This window comes from Talpa europaea (assembly GCF_964194135.1).
Source record: "Talpa europaea genome assembly, chromosome: 4".
NCBI classification, from domain to species: domain Eukaryota; kingdom Metazoa; phylum Chordata; class Mammalia; order Eulipotyphla; family Talpidae; genus Talpa; species Talpa europaea.
In genome coordinates this window covers 2,408,917-2,426,297 of record NC_140070.1, presented here as the reverse complement: position 1 = coordinate 2,426,297, position 17,381 = coordinate 2,408,917, and the positions used below count along the sequence as shown (strand labels likewise).

Below are 17,381 nucleotides of genomic sequence, written 5' to 3'. Positions count from 1 at the left end.
AGGCACTGGGGCAACCGAGGGCCGCTCCACCCACCCCTGCCCTCCTGCCCTGTCCTGGCTCCTCGGCCCCTTTCTGGCCCCCTTCCGGGCTCTCAGCAGAGAGAGAACCTCCGGGAGTTGATGTTCATCTTGGTGACGCCAATGAGCCTGAGTGGCGTGGACAGGCTGAAGGAGGAGGCCAGTGGGGACTCGCACAGCAGGTCCGACAGCTCATCCCGCTCCTGCAGCTCACACGTGGCGTCGTTGAGCATCCTCCGGTGCAGGTCGCAGGTCTGCTCGATCTTCAGCTGGTGGATGTCGCTGCGCAGGCGCATGAGCTGCCGGGCCAGCTGCTGGTCCTGCAGCCGCATCTCCGCCTGGAAGGGAGGGGTGGGCACTGAGCGGGAGGATGGCCTGCCCTCGTAGGCACAGCCACCCACAGGACACCCGCTGATGGCCTGCACGGCCGACTGGTCTGCCTGGGGCACCCACGGGTCTGAGAGTGAGCAGCTGAGAAGACAGACAGAAGGGGGGGGCGAAGACATGCTTGTTGAAGGAACATGGCACCAGGCTGGACCCCAATGTCCAGCTCCTTCTGGAAGAGGCACGTGTCAGTCCTGCTTCCAGCTCAGCCTCTGTTGACAGATCTGTGCGCTGGGGTCAGTGTAACGAACAGGCGGGAGCGGTCAATGCAATCGGGGGTGCAGCGGGCCAGGGTGGGGTGGGGACAGGCACGAAGGGCTTCGGTCAGCTGGGCAGCTTTGAGCATTCGGAACGCCTGCGATGCTCCTGTGTTCTCAAGAGTCAAATATAAAGACAGAGACTGTTTCCCGGAGGACCAGGCTGGCTCGAGGGAACGTGGGTCGCCTCACGGTTCTGGAGGCTGAGAAATCCCCGCCAAGGAGCAGCTGGCTGGATCCTGCCCAGCCCCTCCTCCTGGCTCGCAGGTGCCCCTGCTCGGTGATGTGGAAAGTTCTGCTCTCCCTCCCACCCCTCAGGATATCGTCCCACCCCGGGCCCACGCTGACCACCCACCTCCTCGGGACAAATCAACCCCCAAAGGCCTCACCTCCAACTGCCACCTGTGGGGCTTAGGGCTTCAACACAGGAATGGGGGTACTTAGTCTCTGACGGGGTCTTAGGGCCTCACCACGTTCACAGACATAGCCGGGGCTCAGCTAAGGGTGTCGGCGCCAGCTTGCACACACCAGGCGGGCACAGGGCCTGGGGTCTGACTCCAGAACCCACACGACCCACCGCGAGCTCCGGCCCCCCGTGGGGCTGCAGTGGGGGGCACTGGAGCCAGGGCTGGGCTTGGCGAGCAGGCAGAAGGTCCGTGGTAATTCTAGGGCCTCAGTGTCGCTTCTGTTGAAGGGGTGTGATGCCCACCGCTCCCTGCTCTATCCTTCATCTGCACACAGCCCTGGGAGCGGCCGCAGGGCAGGTCGGCTGAATGTCCTCCTCCGAGTCCAGAAGAGGTGGGGGCGGGGGGAGACAGAAACAGGGGTGGGGGGGCTCCCGGGACCTCACAGGATGCCCCTACGGAGCATTTTCCATTAACAGCCCCGTCACTAAGCCAGGCGGCCAGCTGCTCCCACTTAACGTGAGCGCTGGCTCCTTCTCACGCCTGCCGCGCCGGCGCTCACAAGTGGTGATGGTTTTAGGAGCGCCCTGATGCTCAGCTGTGCCGCTCGCTGATGGGGAAAAATCAACCGTGAAATGCCAGGGAGGCGCGAACCTTCTCCTCCCGGGTGTGGAGTCCGGCATATAGCAGGGCAGAAACACAAACGACTGCGGCAGGAAGCCATTTGCTGTTGCTTTTTCTTCCTCTTTTGTTTTTTATCTGCTCCTGCTCCACGTTTCGTGGATGAGGAAGAGCAAGGTAGAAGGTCTGCCTTGGGGGTCCGCCAAGGGTGTAATGCAAGATTGGCATGAGTTTACAGCTCCCAGCTCATTAGTTTACTTCATCCTTGGGCAGAACAGCCACATTATTGCCCATCAGAAATGCTATGGATCTTGGGCCTCCCCTGGTGGCGCAGCGGTTGAGGCCTGGGCTGCGAGGCTGCCCGCTGCCTCTGCAGCGCCAGTTCGTTCCCCGGCCGCCGGTGAGGGTCCCACACACACACACACAAAAATTCTATGGACCTAGAGTCTCGTCAACTCAATGACGGGGGCGCTGACGGTGGCGTTGCCTGTCACTGATTTATGTGGCGCCCTGGTCACGCGCGGGCCTGGGCAGGTGCTGCCTGAGCCCTTCTGGGGGAGACGGTCATGCTTGCCTGAGATGGTCCGGGCACACGTTCATCCCTTGATTGAAAACGTCGGCTGGGACGTTCCCTCGAACCACGTCTCTTTGGGGGATGTTGTAACCGGAAGACAGATCTCTTTGAAGAGCCAGGAGCCCTGTGATTCAGCTTTGAACTTCAGCCTCAGGAATTGGCTCTGAGGCCTGAGAAGATCCGGTGAAGGCGGAGAAGTGCAGGTTTGAGCAGGTGTCCGCGAGTCACTGAGATGCGGTCAGCAGACGGGGGCTGAGGCTGGTTTTCTTTGGCCCAAACATCCAGTCAAAGGTTAGCGAACAATTTAGGGTTTAAAACCCATCAGAGCCAGTGAGCCAGACAGTAAGGCCATGTCTGCTTGTCCTGGGCGCTGGGGGAGCCCTGCCTTGCCCACTCGGCTCAGAGGCGTCCAGCTCTGCCCCAGGGAGAGAAGAAACCAAACCGCCGCCCTGGCAGGCCAGGACGTGGCTGCTGCCCGTGCGTGCCCCGCGGCACACGAGGCAGGGCCTGCACGCCGCCTCCCTGGTGGCCTGGCTGCTGGGGCCGTGTCTTGGTGCAGGGAGTGGCTGGCGTGCGATGACATGTGACGTGTGATCCCTGCCGCCGCGTCAGCTGCCACACATGGACCCTGCGCTCCAGTGCGACCCGGGAGCTGTGGACCCCGTCCCACGGCACTGGGGGCCACCAGGGTGCTCCAAAGTGACTCGGCACTAAGTCACTCCACAGTGACTTACTCACTGAGCCCCCGCCTGAGAGGGAAGGCTGTCGTCATCCAAGTCCATGCAACAAGTTCCCACAGCTCCCGGGGGCTCCAGCAGAATGTGCAAGGCCAATAGGCGCTTTTTCCAAAGTGTTTCTTCATTGTGATAAAATACACATAACAAAATGGCGCCGCCTGAACCATTGGGAAGCTGCAGCCGGGGCATCAAGTGCCGTCCCCACCACCCACCTCCAGAACGTTCCATCTTCCCAACTGCAACCTCACGCCAATAAACCACAGCCCCCGCCCCTTCCCAGCCCCAGGCTGCCCACCTGAGTCCCGTCTCTCCAGGAACCTCACTCCTGCAAGCGGCTCCTGCTCCGGTATCTGTAGTTGTGTGATGGGTTCGTTTCACCTGGCAGAGCCCCAAGGCTCCTACGGCTAATTAACCCTTTTCAGGAACTTTCACTGAACACATCTGGGAGTAAGCAGGAGGAGCCGTAGGCCCAGGGTGCCACGGAGAGCAGGTCTGGGTGGGGGAGCCCTCCAGCCTCTCTGTCCTCTTTGCCAGGGGACCCTTGGGTGGGAGGGGGACACGGCTGACTTCCGCCGCACGTCGCACCATGTATTTCACATGTGATTTCATGGGCTCTTCCCACAACTCCAGACAGTCGTTCTTGGACCTGTTTTACAGATGGTGATGAACCCGCCTCAGAGAAGGGGAGGAACTGGCTGGGCTCAGCCAGCTGTGCACCGGCCCCTTGGGTCACACGGGCCGCAGAGCTGGGGGCCTCTCCACCTCCACCCAGGGGTGTTCTGGCCCCACAGGCGGCAGAGGTGGGGTGAAAATCTGGGTGCAACCAACTAGCACATGGGGCAGCGGAACGGAGTAGGCAGTTCACCAGAGAGGATGCCCAGAGGTGAACAGGTAGAGAAATAGTCATCGCTGTTCATCAGGCAGACTCGGGTCAAAGCCACGAGGTGCCCCCTGGCGCCCGTGAGGAGGGCACACATTAGTTACATCTATTAAAAGACCCCAACAACAGTGCTGGGAGAAGGAGAGAGGAGCCCCAGCACACCTGGGGACTGCAAGCAGGTGCAGCCACTTCGGAGAGAGCAGGGTTCCCTGGAAGTGGCGAACAGTCGGAGGACTGGCCGCCAGCAGCCCGTGCTCAGCGCCGGTCTGGACCGCGTGGGACCAGCAGCCACAAGCTCACGCGCTGCACAGAGTTCACGCAGCATCGTCGTCACGAGGACGCAGAGCGAGCCTGAGGGGCCGCGGCTGCCCAGGCCACGCGGTTCCGCCAGGAGGAAGACGGATGCCGCTAGAGCAGGCGGGGAGCCGGCGCGGGGAGCCGGCGCAGGGAGCCGGGCAGCACCGGGGGACACGGGCGCGGGTGGAGCGGGGACAAGGACAGAACGCTCAGCAGACTGGGGGGCTATGAACGCAGAGACACTTCGGAGATTAGGAGGGAGGGGAGAGGGGGGCTTGAAAAAAGAGGGAAATTCTGACACGTGCACAACACAATTCACACAGACTCACGCAGAGACAGACGCAGAGACAGACAGACGCGCTGGTGGGATGAAGCAGAGACTCTGGGTCCGCGAGCGCCGCCCTCACCCGCTGTGTGGCTTGGGGCAGGGGACGAACCCGGGCCCCTCCGTGCCAGGGAAAGGGGCCAGGGCCGCTCAGGGTGCTGAGAAGCCGGGAGACAACCAGCCAAGCGGCAGAAGCCGGGCGAGCAGTAGAGCAAGGGGCACCTCAGTGTCCAGCCCTTCCCTCCAGCCCGAGCGCGAGGTGGAGGCCTGGCGGGCCTGGGCGTCCAGTTCTAAGCCTCCTTTAGACAATGAGACACTGGCCCTAAAACTGTCCCTGAGGCCAGTGCCCCTCTGGGGCCCTCAGGATAAAGGCCTGTGTGAGGGCCCAGCATGGTGCGAGGGGGGAGGTGCTGTGTGGGGGGCCAGGCCGGCGGGGTGAGGGGCGCAGGGGTGAGGGCGCGCCAGGAGGGGTGCGGGCAGGTGGCAGCCCCTCAGGGTGGCTGTGCGCGGGGTCCAGCCTGGGCTGTAGCCAAAGCCACTTGCTCCTGAGGCAGAAGGTGAGTCCCCAGGGAGGGATTAAGTGGCTGGAAGCAGTAATGAAGCTGATTAAACTGCTGAGCAGGAGGCGGAGGGAGACGCTAGCTTTGCCAAGTGAGCTGGGGGGGAGGGGCCGAGGAGGCTCCAGGGCCAGGCAAGAGGACTGCTGGGTGAGTGGCTTTTTATGCCACGAGCCTCTGTGGCTTTCACCTGTGGCCTTGATGGTGCTAATGCAGGAGGCGCTTGGGAGCGCAGGCGCGAGGCACGCGGGCCTGATGGTGGACACCTGGAGCAGGGGGTGTCATGTGCAAGTATGAGCACCTGAGCCTAGAGGTGAGGCTAAAAGGCTGCGACAGTGAGGATGAGCAGCGTGACTACAGGAGAGGTGGGGCCGAGAGAGAGAGAGAGAGAGAGAGAGAGAGAGAGAGAGAGAGAGAGAGAGAGAGAGAGAGAGAGAGAGAGAGAGAGAGAGAGAGAGAGAGAGATGATGATGAGCGTCTGGCTGAGCTCCTGCCAGCCCCACACAGACACCCACTTGCTGACCTCTATGGCAACTGCCCTGTTCCGGCGGTTGGTCACGGAAGAAAGCAAAAGGCCGTCTGTAGACCTACAAAGCCCCTGCGCCCCAGCTCCTGTCAAACGGCCCTTCACCCAATCCAAAGTCTCGGACAACCCACTTCCGAGGCTCGTAGGCGACCCTCCGGCCAGAGGTCACGCTGGTCTCAGTGCTGCGGGAGCATGACCGGGTGTGGGGCCCAGACGTCCTGGCCAGCCCAGCACGAGCGCACGGAGCGTGCTCACTCTGCTCTCACCCCTGAGCCTGGAGACCGTGTTTGTCCCCATCTAGAGGTTTATTTAATTTAGCCTGACGGCGCAGCTCACTGTCTTAATCTGGGTTGCATGGGCGTACTCACTTAGAAGTCCGGATAAAACCGCGCTCCTGATGTGATCTAGGGTTTGGTCTGAGAAAGAGCTAGAATATGCTGCGAGGAGATACGGGTGGGATCACTGAGCAAGCCGCTGGGTGATGCTTCTGGGAAAAATCAGAACCATTTTTCCCAAACACCTGGAGACCAGGCTTTGTGGTCTGGTCTGTGACTGGGTTTGTGACTTGATGTCCAGGGAGCTACCAGCTCAGACAAGGCTGGAACCCATTTCCTGGGGACCCTTTTCCTGGCAGGTGACGCCCCCTTACCGTAGCCAGCTCTGCACCTCCACCTGGGGGCCCGACAGGATGCAGGCGGCCTGGGTGACTTGGACGTCCCGGGCCTGGGCACAGTGGGTGGGAAGCCACCGGGCGGGGTGGTGGGGGAGCCGCTGCCTCTGTGCGGGCCAGGCCAGCCGCGAGGAGAGTGGGGGCGGCCCCACCAGGAAGACCCTGTCCCCTGTAGCAGGAGTCCAGCTCTACACAACAACATCTTGATTTTTCAAACTTAGAAGACTCTGGGCCAAGCTGCCATCTTCACAGGGAAGCTGGCTTACCAGAAGGATGGGGTGAGGGTTTCGGAAGAACTGTATCTGCCCCTTGAGGTTTTAGGGTCTAGTCTGCTGAGCTCTGAATGCTGTGTCCTTCCCTCCCCCAAATCCATGCAGGATGCTGGTGCACACGGGCGGGGCCACCCGACACTGGGAGGGCTCAGCCTCAGGCACAGGGATGCTGATGTGAAAGCAATAACCATGGGGGACTCCGGGGGGGCCATCACCCTGAACCCGACGAGGGCCTGGCCGCCTTGGTCTCCACTGAAGGGCACTGGCGGATTTCAGCCCCTAACTTTCCTTAACCTGCACATGAGTCTGTTCTGAAGTCAGCAGGACGTTAAACCCGGCTTTTTGATGACTCCTGCCCACCCCCACCCCGCCGTGAACATCTGTACAGAGCAGAGTCTGGACCCGCAGCCACAGGCGCCATGTCCTTCATACGACCTTGGGCAAGTCACTTAACCTCTCTGATCTGTCATCTTTCTGAGCCTCAGTCTCCTCATCCACAGAGTGGGCACAGCAGACACGGCCCGGCCTGCTCCAGGGCACTACACGTAAAGGTGCCTCGGGGGCGATAAACAGACCACAGTCCAGTTACTGTCACCTTCAGGCTTCTCACTCCATTCCCATGTCACCCAGCAGAAACGGGTCACGTCAGGCTCAGAGGGCTGCACCTGCACCTGCCAGTCCTCCCAGGGCCCTGTGGGCAGCCCGGCCGAGAGCGTCGACCAGCAGAGCTTGGAATTGAGCTGCTGTCCCCAGGGTCCCACTGAGGCTCTGCTCACAGGCCCTGGAGTTATTAACACTCACTGGCTTCCTTTGCCCTGGCCTCACAACCATAAACACCTTTCAGGGGGCCCCACGGGGACCACACAGCGGCATGGAGAAGAAAGCTACCTGCTGCCTCCCAATTCTCACCGCAGAATGACCCTGGCCCCAGGGATGGGGTGCGCTGGGGGCCGGGAGCCACATATAGCATGTCTTCAGGTCAGCAATGGGCGAAGTCACAAGGCAGAGCCCCTCTTCCTGGGCTCGAGCTCCGGGACCAAGTCCAGTATTCAAGGTGGCCTCCAGACTCAGCTAAGGGGCCAGGCCAGGGTTGAGGGTTCCCCACCCAGCCAGCCACTTGGCCACCTCGTGAGGCCAGAATTGCAGAACAGTTCCAGGAGGTAGAGAGCTGGGGCTGCAGCCTTGAGCCACATGTGTGGCCTGGACAGGCAGAGCTGCCCAACAGTGCCTGGCCCTGATGAGGCCGATGGACAGCAAGGCGGACCTCTGCCCGAAGGAATCAGGCTGCCCCCAGCTGCCAGGTGACACATTTTCTGAGACCAGGAGCCAAAGGTCAGGCCTTCCTGGAGGCGTCACAGTAACTTGAGGGCCCCTAGCCCTGATGCATGAATCTGAAGGAAAACCCTCCCTCTGTGCGGGTCCCAGGGAGAGGTGGCTGTCCTCTTCCCGCCAGAGGGGAGCTGGGAGGCAGGCGGCCCCTGGAGCTGGGTGACCTCACTGGCTCTAGACCAGAATCAAGTGTAGGCAGCTGCTCTGCCTTAGAACTGCCCTGTCTGGGTGAGGCTGGGGCCTTCCACCCCCATGGCTGGTGTCTCAGGGGGTCCCCGTTGATAGCTGGCTGCCCGTCCTAACCACTTGGGGACAGCCTTACAATGTCAGATACCGGCCAAGCTGGCTGGCTGCTAGACACACACCACGGCTGAGCCCCGCACGCCCCTGTCAAGCCGGGAGTGTGGCACCAGCTGCCCCCACTGAGTTCCATCCTGCTAGCTCGGCCTCCACAGGAGAAAATGCGTTTGCACTTGAACCTGACAAGAGGGCAGAGAGGCAGTCCTGGGCAGAGCAGACACTTGATCCCAGCTCAAAATATAACAGGTTATTTGAAACCACTTTCTTTGGCTGGGTTTAAAAAAAAAAAAAAGCAGCTTATTTTTAAAGATGCTTTCAACACATGAACAGGTGAGGCAGGAAAACAGCGACTAGCGGTGTGTAACATTTTGACTGGGATTTAAAAACCTGAGAATGGGCAGGGGGTTCAAATGGTGAGCTTGTTTTCACTTTGACCCAAGGATTTTGCAGGCTGCCTCTGCCGCTGATCTCGAGAGCAGGCAGAATTGCACGTCCGAGGCTACCCCGACTCTTCCGTGTGGTTCCTGGGCCATGCAGTTTAGAGTGCACCGAACTCTACTGGGTCCACCCACAGGCAGGGCCCCCAGCTGAAGGGGCAGTTACGGCAGGGATGGCTCAGGACTCTGCCTGGGTCCTGGGATGCCCTCTGAACCCCTTCTCCAGCCCAGAGCACAGTCTGCTCTGCCTTTTGGTCCTGGCTCCCCAAGGGGGCAGGGGAGAGGGTCTGTGGGCCAGCGGGCAGCATGGGGGTGCAACCTGGAGGGAATCTGGAATCAAGGCCCCCATCGACTCAGAGGTCGGAACCTGTTCTTACAGGACCGCATCTGAGAGGCCCTCCAGCTCGCAGCCACAGAGATTTCCAGGACTCCGCCCCTCCTCCTGCCGCCCCTCCTTGACAAAGTTGAGTTCAAGCTGGGCTGTGCCACTTAGTAGTCACACAATCCTAGGCAAGCCACCTGCCGCCACGAGCCTCAGTTTACCCATCTGTCAAACGGAGTTGCTATCGGCAGCCTCCAGGTCTGTGGGCAGAGTCAGGAGGTGGGGAGCGAGCGAGGCCGGGACACTGATTCATCTTGCTTCTCTGCCACCGTGCCATGCATTTTCCATCTTTAGGAATTGGGGTTGCTTTTCTCAATGTGCCCAGCGTAGCCTCTGGTCACCTTGCTGTGGGTTCTGGAGGCCGGTCAGGCCCCGTGAGCCCCGAAGGCCTGTGCCCCCTACTCAAAGAAGGCGGTGGTTTGGGGTGGGAGCGGCAGGTGGAGGCCGAGGGGCGCGCCGTCCTGGCCTGAATCCTTCGCCCCTTCCTAATGCAGACGCCGTCACTGTCCCTTGTGTGACCCAGAAGGACGCCGTGGGGGCCCGTCCAGCTGCAGGTTTCGCATCAGGAGACACATCCTCTAGGAGAATCTCGTCTGTGTGCTCAGACTACACCACCCCCTTCTCGTCTGTCCTGTGTCACATGAAGCCTCCCCTCTCTGTCCCTGATGCCCGGGGCCTGACGCAGGATGAAAAGCCCGCGGGCCGCACCATGGCTCTAGGAGTTACATGTAAGTTGTCGTACGCCCTGGACTGACTGCATCTCTGGCTGACCTGTCTGATATCATTTTGATTACTCATCCAGCCCAAGAAGAGCCCGGAGGGGTGGGGGACATTCCCCTGCACCCCAACAGAATCAGCCAGCACAATCAAAGCTCCCCACAGTGTGTTGGCAAGGAGAGCTTGGCCAGCCACCATGGGCCCCGTCCCACGGCCACTACCGAGCCTCGGTTTCTACTTCTGTAAAGTGGGGGCTAGAGGTGACCATGTGAGCGTGAGGTGAGGTGTGCGTGTGAGGCTGGGCTCCCGGACAGCCTCGGTTAGCAGCCACTTTCACACAGCTCACTGCACAGTGGCACAGCAGGGGCAGGGCGGGGAGAGCAGCCCCCAGGCGGAGCTGCACCCTCTGCAGACAGCCTCCGGCCCCGATGTGGGCTCTCCGCGGGCTGCCTGTGGTGACCCATGCCACAGCTTACGGGACTTGGCGAGAAATCCAGTCTGGCAGTGCACTTCCGGCACCATCTCAGCCTGGCCTGGCCTCCACCCCAGGAGCACCCCGGGTGATGGGGAGGCCCAAGGCTCCCGCCGGTCACGCTCAGTTACTGGGGGCAGATGCACAGGGACCCTGTGCTCTGGCAGCTGGCGCAGTGACAAAGACGAAAACCAAAGAGAGTTTTGCAATTAATCAATACCCGAGTACCCCAGGCCGCCTCCCCCATTATTGAGGTCAACTCGTGAGGATTTCTGGCCCATTTATTTTCTGCAGAACAAACCCTGCAGAACTGACCCCTTAGGCCCAGAGCCAGTGGGCCCACTGGCTCTGAAAGGCAGTTGGGCCTTGATCACCAGCTCACCTGTGGCTCACCTGTGGTCACCTGCAGTCACCTGTGGCTCACAATTGGTGCAAGTGGGGTCTGGACCGCAGGTGATAGGGAAACTAGCATCACGCCTGGCCCATGGACAGGCCACCACACCTGGGACCAGGGGTTGTCTGCTCTGCAATGGCCCGTGGCCCTGCACACCCACGTCCTGACAGACGCCACCTAGCAGGTGCCCAGCCCAGAGCCGACTACCCACCCTCAGGCACTCTAGCAAATGATCAGATGAACGGAGCCACGCTGGTGTGGCCAGGGCCACTGACCGTGTCCACGGCCCACGAAACAGCTCATAGTGCAGTGCCCACGGCTCACCCTACACTCACCCCACACTCACCTCACGCACACCCCACACTCACCCCACATTCTCCCCACGCACACCCCACACTCACCCCACATTCACCCCATGCTCTGTCCAACAGGGTGCCTTTGGCAACTCTTAGGAAGGGGCCGCCCAGTGAGAAATGTGGATGAGACCTCAGAGGGCAGCTGGGAGCATGTCAGAGAGACGGAGGCAGCCACACTCCAGGTGCCCCTTGGTGGCCTGGGAATGAGGGTGTGAGGCTCATGTTCTCCAGAGACATCAGAGGACTGGGGACACCCCGAACCCGCTCGGGTTCTCACAGTCACTCCCGTGCCTCTTGGCTGCCTGCAATGAGGCCCCCCCCCCCCCGACTTCCCGGGAGACAGCGTGGGCTGGGGAGGGCTAGAGGTGGGCAGGCAGAGACGCAGAGGCAGAGAAACGGAGACTAACAGCCAGAGGTAGTGAGATGGGGGCAGGCAGAGAGACCGAGACAAGGGCCCGCTTTCTGGGGGCCCTTAGGGGGTGCCCACTCACCAGTTCCTTCCTGAGCCAGGCTATAGCCTCATCGACGCTCTCGAAGCCTTCCAGCTTGCCCCTGGACAGTGGCCCGCGGCCGCCGCCGGCACTCCCATCGGGTGGAGGGGGCCCTCTCGGCGGGAGCAGGGGCTCCTCCTGCCCCCTCTTCTCAGCAGCCAGCCTCGGGAGGGACCACGTCTGCTCCCCCAGCCTGGCCTGCCACTCCAGGTAGGAGGGCCTGCGGGTCTCCAGCCTCAGTTTCTCCGTGAGGGCCTTCAGGCTCCGGAGGTGGTCGTCAGGAGGCAGGGCTGCCGCCATCACCCCCTCGCCCCCATCCGCCACCTCTTCCACTTGGATCTGGGGCACGGACATTCTGCAGGGCAGCCAGGCATGGGGGAGGCGAGGGAGGCGCGGCCCTTGGGGTGGGCGGCTGGGTCGGGTCCCTCCTGGGATGGTCTCATCCAGCCAGGGCCGAGGCTCCCGAGGGCATCGCTGGGAAGAGAGTGGCTGCCGGGGTCCCGGACGAGGCCTCCGGAGCAGCTGCCGACGTCAGGGCTTAAGACTCCGCCTGGAGCCCCGTGGGTGCCAGGCTCCCCGAAGGCAGGAACAGACAAGCGCGAGCAGGAATCTCTGGGCAGCTTTGCCAAGAAGACTGGGGAGCCCTGGCGGCGGCAGATCAGAGGCTGGCGGGGATGGCAGCCGGGGACGTGCCGGCCGGTGCGGGCCTGCAGGAAGGACGGAAGGATGTAAGCCCTGTCCCTCCCGGCCCAGGCCCGAGGGCAAAACTGAGGCCCAGAGCGGCTTGGTGACCGGCTGCTTGCTCAGCACCGGCGGGAGGCGGCTCCACGGCCGGACCCAGCGCGAGGCGGGGTGAGCCTGCTGACGTGAGCCCGTGTGGCCGTGGGGCCTCGCTCTCAGTGCCGGCTGCAGCCCGTGGCCCCTGGTGTCCCCAGAACACAGGCAGGACCCGAGGAGCGCAAGGACTCGCGAGAGCCTCCGGGAGGACCGGGCCGCGGGTGCTTCTCGAGGGGCAGGAGGCCCCCTGGGTCCCTGCCCCGCCCCCCAGCCACAGCCTGTCCTCGGGACACACTCAGCCTCCGCCTCCAAGACCAACACCTCACCTCACCCCCCCTGGAAGCCGCCAGCCACAGTGGCCGCAGCGGCCCAGGACAGAGCGGGCGAGGCTGTGATTCACCCCCAGGAGAGGGGCACCTACGGCTCCCGACGGCTCCCCCGGCCAGGGCGCCAGCTCTCGGCTGCTGGGGCCTCCCGGCCTCTGGGGAGGCTGAGCCCGGCCTTGCCCCAGAGAGTCGGGCGGGTAGAGAGGGCCTGAGTTGGAGCCAGGACTCCTGTGCCCAGACCCAGGCCCGGGAGCTGGGCCGGCAGCGCAGGGAGTGGGTGAGGAGAGCGTCCCTGACCTTCAGGCCGGTTCAAGTCTGGGCAGTGCCCTGAGCGAGCACGCGCCGCTGCGCTGATGCGGACGGACGCCAGGGAGGGCGCCCCCGAAGAACAGGGACAGGGACACCTCGGAGTGAGCAGGCGGGGAGGCAGGGGTAAGATGGACCTGGACCCGCCTGGGCAGGGGAGCTCTGGCAGGAGTCAGCAATGCGGGAGCTGTGGCGCCTCTCTGGGCGACGGGAATGGGGCGAAAGGCAGCGACGGGGGTAATGCACGGGGGCGGGGAGCCCCGGTCCGGGCACGGAGAACCTCAAGAGGAGCACAGCTGGCCGTTCTGGAGGTTTCTGCAACCATGGCCTGCTCAGGGCTGCTACCCTCCCGGGCTGGCCCCTGCTTGGGGGAACCCCCAAGGAAAGAAGACTGTCCCCACCCAACCGCTGCAGAGAAACCCAGTTCTCACCTCCAGCCCTGCAGCTGAGAAGCCCCCGAGGCACTTACACAAACACTGATTCCCAGGCCCTGCTCCCCCCGGCTCTGATTCCATGAACCAGGCCTGGGGCCCGGGATCAGTATATTTCTAAGTCTCCCCAGGGGCCCGAGTTGAGCAGCAGCAGGGTTGGGAATCACTGGTCTGGAGACAGAAAACTCCGGACTTGGGCCCACCAGGCCTGCTTACCTCAGCTTCCTCACCTGTAAAATGGGGGTGATAACACCAGCCTCCTAGCGTGGGTGGGGGCGGTTGGGGAAGGAAGAACTGAGCAATTGCCGCGGGTTTAGCATGTTTTGTGAAGTGGGGTGTCCTCCTAGGGCCTTCCTGTGCGGCTTCCGTAAGCTCCCTCTAGACCCACAGGCCAGGAGTCGCCTCTGGCCCCTCCCAGGCGCCGCTGCCGCTTGGCGGAGGTGCCAGAGCCCGTCTGGAGTGTGCCCAGGCGGCTTCTTCCACCCTGGGCTGGATGAGTTCCAGCCAAGCTTGGGGAGGATCAGATTGCAGTCGAACCCTGGGGCGCCCTCCCTGCGTGCATCTGAGCAGATGAAGTGGGTGGGAGGTCGAGGTCGCCCCCTCACCCCAAGCACGGTCTGCAGAGGGCAGGCAGGGCCATCTCCAGCTGGCAGGACTTGCGAGGAAGTTTCCCCCCTTCGGGTGGGAAACAGCTGTTGGGTGACTTTCTGTGGCGGCTTATTTTATTATTGGTTTTAAATCATTCAGAGAAAGCTTGCGAAGCAGGGGTCAGCATGGACTGGGGGCAAGGCTGGGTGCCATGATGAGCAGAGCTTAATGGGGTGCGTGAAGACCCTCGAGTGCACAGGGGCCCCAAGGAGCCCATGGCAGCACCCCACTTCACAGATGAGGAAGTTGAGGCTGGGAGGGTAAAGCGAGTCCCCAGTGGGCTCTCTGCTCTGCCTCTCAGCTGCAGAGGCCTGGACCTCGGGGTTCAAGCCCCCAGGGCACCCAGCTCTGTGCTTCTGCAGCCCCTTCTGGGAAGTGAGGGTGACCCCACTAGCTGCTGGGCTCGGTGATGATGAAAATGGAGGCTTCTTGTTAAAAGAGCACTAAGATTTTGAGCCGGCAGCGAAGCCTCAACCCAGGCGCAGGGCACCGTGGGCCCCTGGCCCCCCATTCACGTAGCCACCCTGGGGTTAAAACGCCAACATGGTAAGGATCGGATAAAATAACATAAACTGAGCCCTTAGCTCAGGCTCCCAGAGATGCCTTTAAAAATGTTATTTCGACTCAGCAACAAAAAGAGGCTGCCGCCGTGACCGTGACCGTGTGGAGGGACGGAGGCGCCGCCCGCCGAGTGAACTAAGCCAGGAGGGAGACAAGGACCCGAGGGCGTCGCCATGTGTTGAGAGCATTTGCTGCGCAGGACCTATTCTCCTGGGGGCCTGGCGCGGTCCTGGGGCTGTCCCCATGCCCAGAGGCCTGGGAGTGGGGGTGCTCCCGCCCCTCCTGCCACAGGGGACCCATGCAGGCCAGCTCTAGTTCCCTGGACAGTAGAGGCTTCCTCCTCGGACAAGGCAGAGATTTGGGGGCGCTGGCCCTGGGGGACGACCCCCAATGTCCGGGCAAATAGGCTTTCTGTACATCTGACCTAAGGGGCTCCTGTTCTGAGAGCACATTTCGCAGGCAGCCTGGGCAGGAAAGCCGAGGTCGCTGCCAGGCCACGGGAGGAGCAAGGTCAGACCGTAACCCCTCCAACCCCCACAGGGCAGCCCCGACCGCAGGCGGCTTGAGACTCCCCAGCAGGGTGAAGACAGGTCCCGGGACCCGCCCGCCTTTTTGCAGCAGTGAGGCGCCAGCAGCCAGGACCGACGGGGCACACGGGGCCACTGTCGAAACACGCTCCCTGGCTGGTGGCTCCCGCCCAGGCAGCTGCCCAGAGGAGCCTGTGCCAGCTGTGAGCTCATCCTCAGCTGCCGGGGCAGCCAGCGGGTGCTGCCGGCTCGCCCAGCCCACGCCCTGCTCATGGCCGCTTACACGGCTCCCTTGACAACTTTCCCGCCCACTTCCTCGGTGGGCCCCGGGCAGGGAGTGGGCTCCGGCCCTGCCTCTCCTCCCCCTCTCTCAGAGTGACCCCAGGCCCCGGGGGTGCGCCCTGGGGGTGCCCCCTCCCTCCCCGTCTCCCTAGCGCTGTTCCATTTCTTCCCCACCACACACACCATCTCCCCCGGCTCCCCAGGACTTCGCACATGCTGTTGCCTCAGCCGAAGCCCTTCCCTCCCTCAGCCCCAGGGATTTCCTCCCTCAGGAAGTTCTCCCGGACTTCCCAGGCCGTGTCCCGGACGCGAGAAGGAGAAGCTGGCGGGCAGGGCGCGTCATGGGGCATGAGCCGGCGCTGACTCGGCGCCCACGGCCAGCTTTGTCCCGGGGCTCTCCGCGGCAGCCAGAGACCCCTCAACACCGGTCACAAACGGGGGCCTCGGCAGAGGGGCAGATGAAGCCGTCGGGGGGCACAGCCGCGGGTGCCCCCCACCCGTCTGCTTTCCTTTTCCAAAGCCGCCAACTCCTTCCTTCTCCCGGTGTGCGGGGAGCTCCGCGGGCCGCGTCCCCCAGGGGAGGGAGAACATGGCAAGGCAGCTTCTGTGCGGGGCTCCCTCACCCGGAAGCCCAGGTGGGGATTCGGAACTGACCGCGGCCGAGGACAAGGGGCATCCTTGTCTGCGCTGTGTGGACGTGTGGAGCCCAGCGTGGGAGGGCGCCGCCCTGCACCCCACAGAGCTGCCCACAGGAGCCTGAGGCTGGGGGAGCTGCCAGGGACGTGGCTTCCCGCCTCATCCGAGGTTGCCATGGTGACCGGCACTGGCCGGGCTGGCCCCTGCCCAGACCGTCCTCCCGGATCCTCTGTGCTCGAGGGCTGGGTGGGCGCCGGTGTGGCGAGGCGGGGGCGGCGCGCAGAGACGGGACCCTCGGCGCCAAGGGGTGTGTCGGGGAATGTGCTGGGATCGTGAGCGTGCAGGGGGTTGGGAGGGTGGGGGAGTGCAGGCTGGATCGGGGGTGGGCGGAGGGAGTGGGGATGGTCAGAGTTGGTGACAGCGGGCCTTCCTCCCCAGCACCTCGGGAGAGAACCCCACTTCCTGCCTCCTGGACACAAGACCCGGTGGGAAGCCAGTGGCTCCTGCCCCCGCCTGGCCATCACCCACGCCCTTCACGCGTGGCTGCTCTGAGCAGGCTGGCTGCGCGGGTGTCCTGCCTCGTCCCTGGGAAGCTCTCGGCCTCACTACGGCGAGTCTGTGGCTCTGCTGACTTGTTTATGCTCCCGGGGGGGAGCGACTTTCTCCTTCTCTGCTGTGCCCTCCACTTAGAACAGCGCCTGCACACAGTAGGTACTCAGTCAACTCCTTGACTGCAGGGGTGACAGGAGGCTCTCTGGCGCTGTCTCAAGGGTACCCCCTCTTTCCCACCCTCTCCAGCACTGGCTTTGTCATCTACTGTACACTGGCCTGGACGACCTTGAACTGAGGAGTATCCTGTCTCCCCAAGAGGCCTTCCTCTCCCCAGAGGGGAGGGCCTGGCTTTCTCTATTGAGCACGAAGCCCAGGGCTCTGCAAGGAGCAGCTGTTCCACAGGGCCAAGGGCGGTGACGCAGCAGGCAGCGCACACCCCCATATGTCCCTGTGGCACATTCACGGACAAGGCCCCAAGGCAGATGTCCAGCTGTCCCTGGAGCCTCCCCTGAGGTTGGAAGCAGGTTCCCCTGCTTTACAGCCACCTGGAGGACGCAGGCACCCGGCCCCTGCCCCCTGCACCGCTGGCCAGTCCCCGAACAGCCTTCTGTATAGGGAGCAGGGACACACTGTGCAGCCCGGGGCCCTCGGGCCGGGCGCCAGGAGCCCAAGGCCAGTAAGACGCTTGACTGTCCCGTGGGTGCTCTGATCCCTGTAAACCGCACCACCGCATGGAGATGAGGCTGAAGCCCCGATTTGCCCAGGCTGGTGTGCAAGGATGCCCAGCGAGAGGGACTCTCTACTGAGCAGGGAGCTGAAGGCCAGGCCTGGCCGCAGGGGGACCTGAGCCCAAGGAAGTTTCCAGCATTCTGTGAAACCCTCTGGGCAAGTCACGTGACTCCTGGACTTTGAGGACCGTGGCCGACACGGGACAG

The 17,381-nt window shown here is 63.0% G+C and overlaps 1 protein-coding gene across 1 annotated transcript; it reads right to left on the bottom strand.

Annotated features, from left to right (window-relative positions):
* Nucleotides 1-92: 92 nt before the first annotated feature.
* On the bottom strand, nt 93-11,754 carry FAM167A (family with sequence similarity 167 member A; the record flags this gene model as incomplete). Its single annotated transcript, XM_084231438.1, has 2 exons — nt 93-356; nt 11,401-11,754. 2 exons carry the CDS (start codon nt 11,752-11,754, stop codon nt 93-95), a joined length of 618 nt encoding a protein of 205 aa, XP_084087564.1.
* Between the last annotated feature and the right edge of the window lie 5,627 nt (nt 11,755-17,381).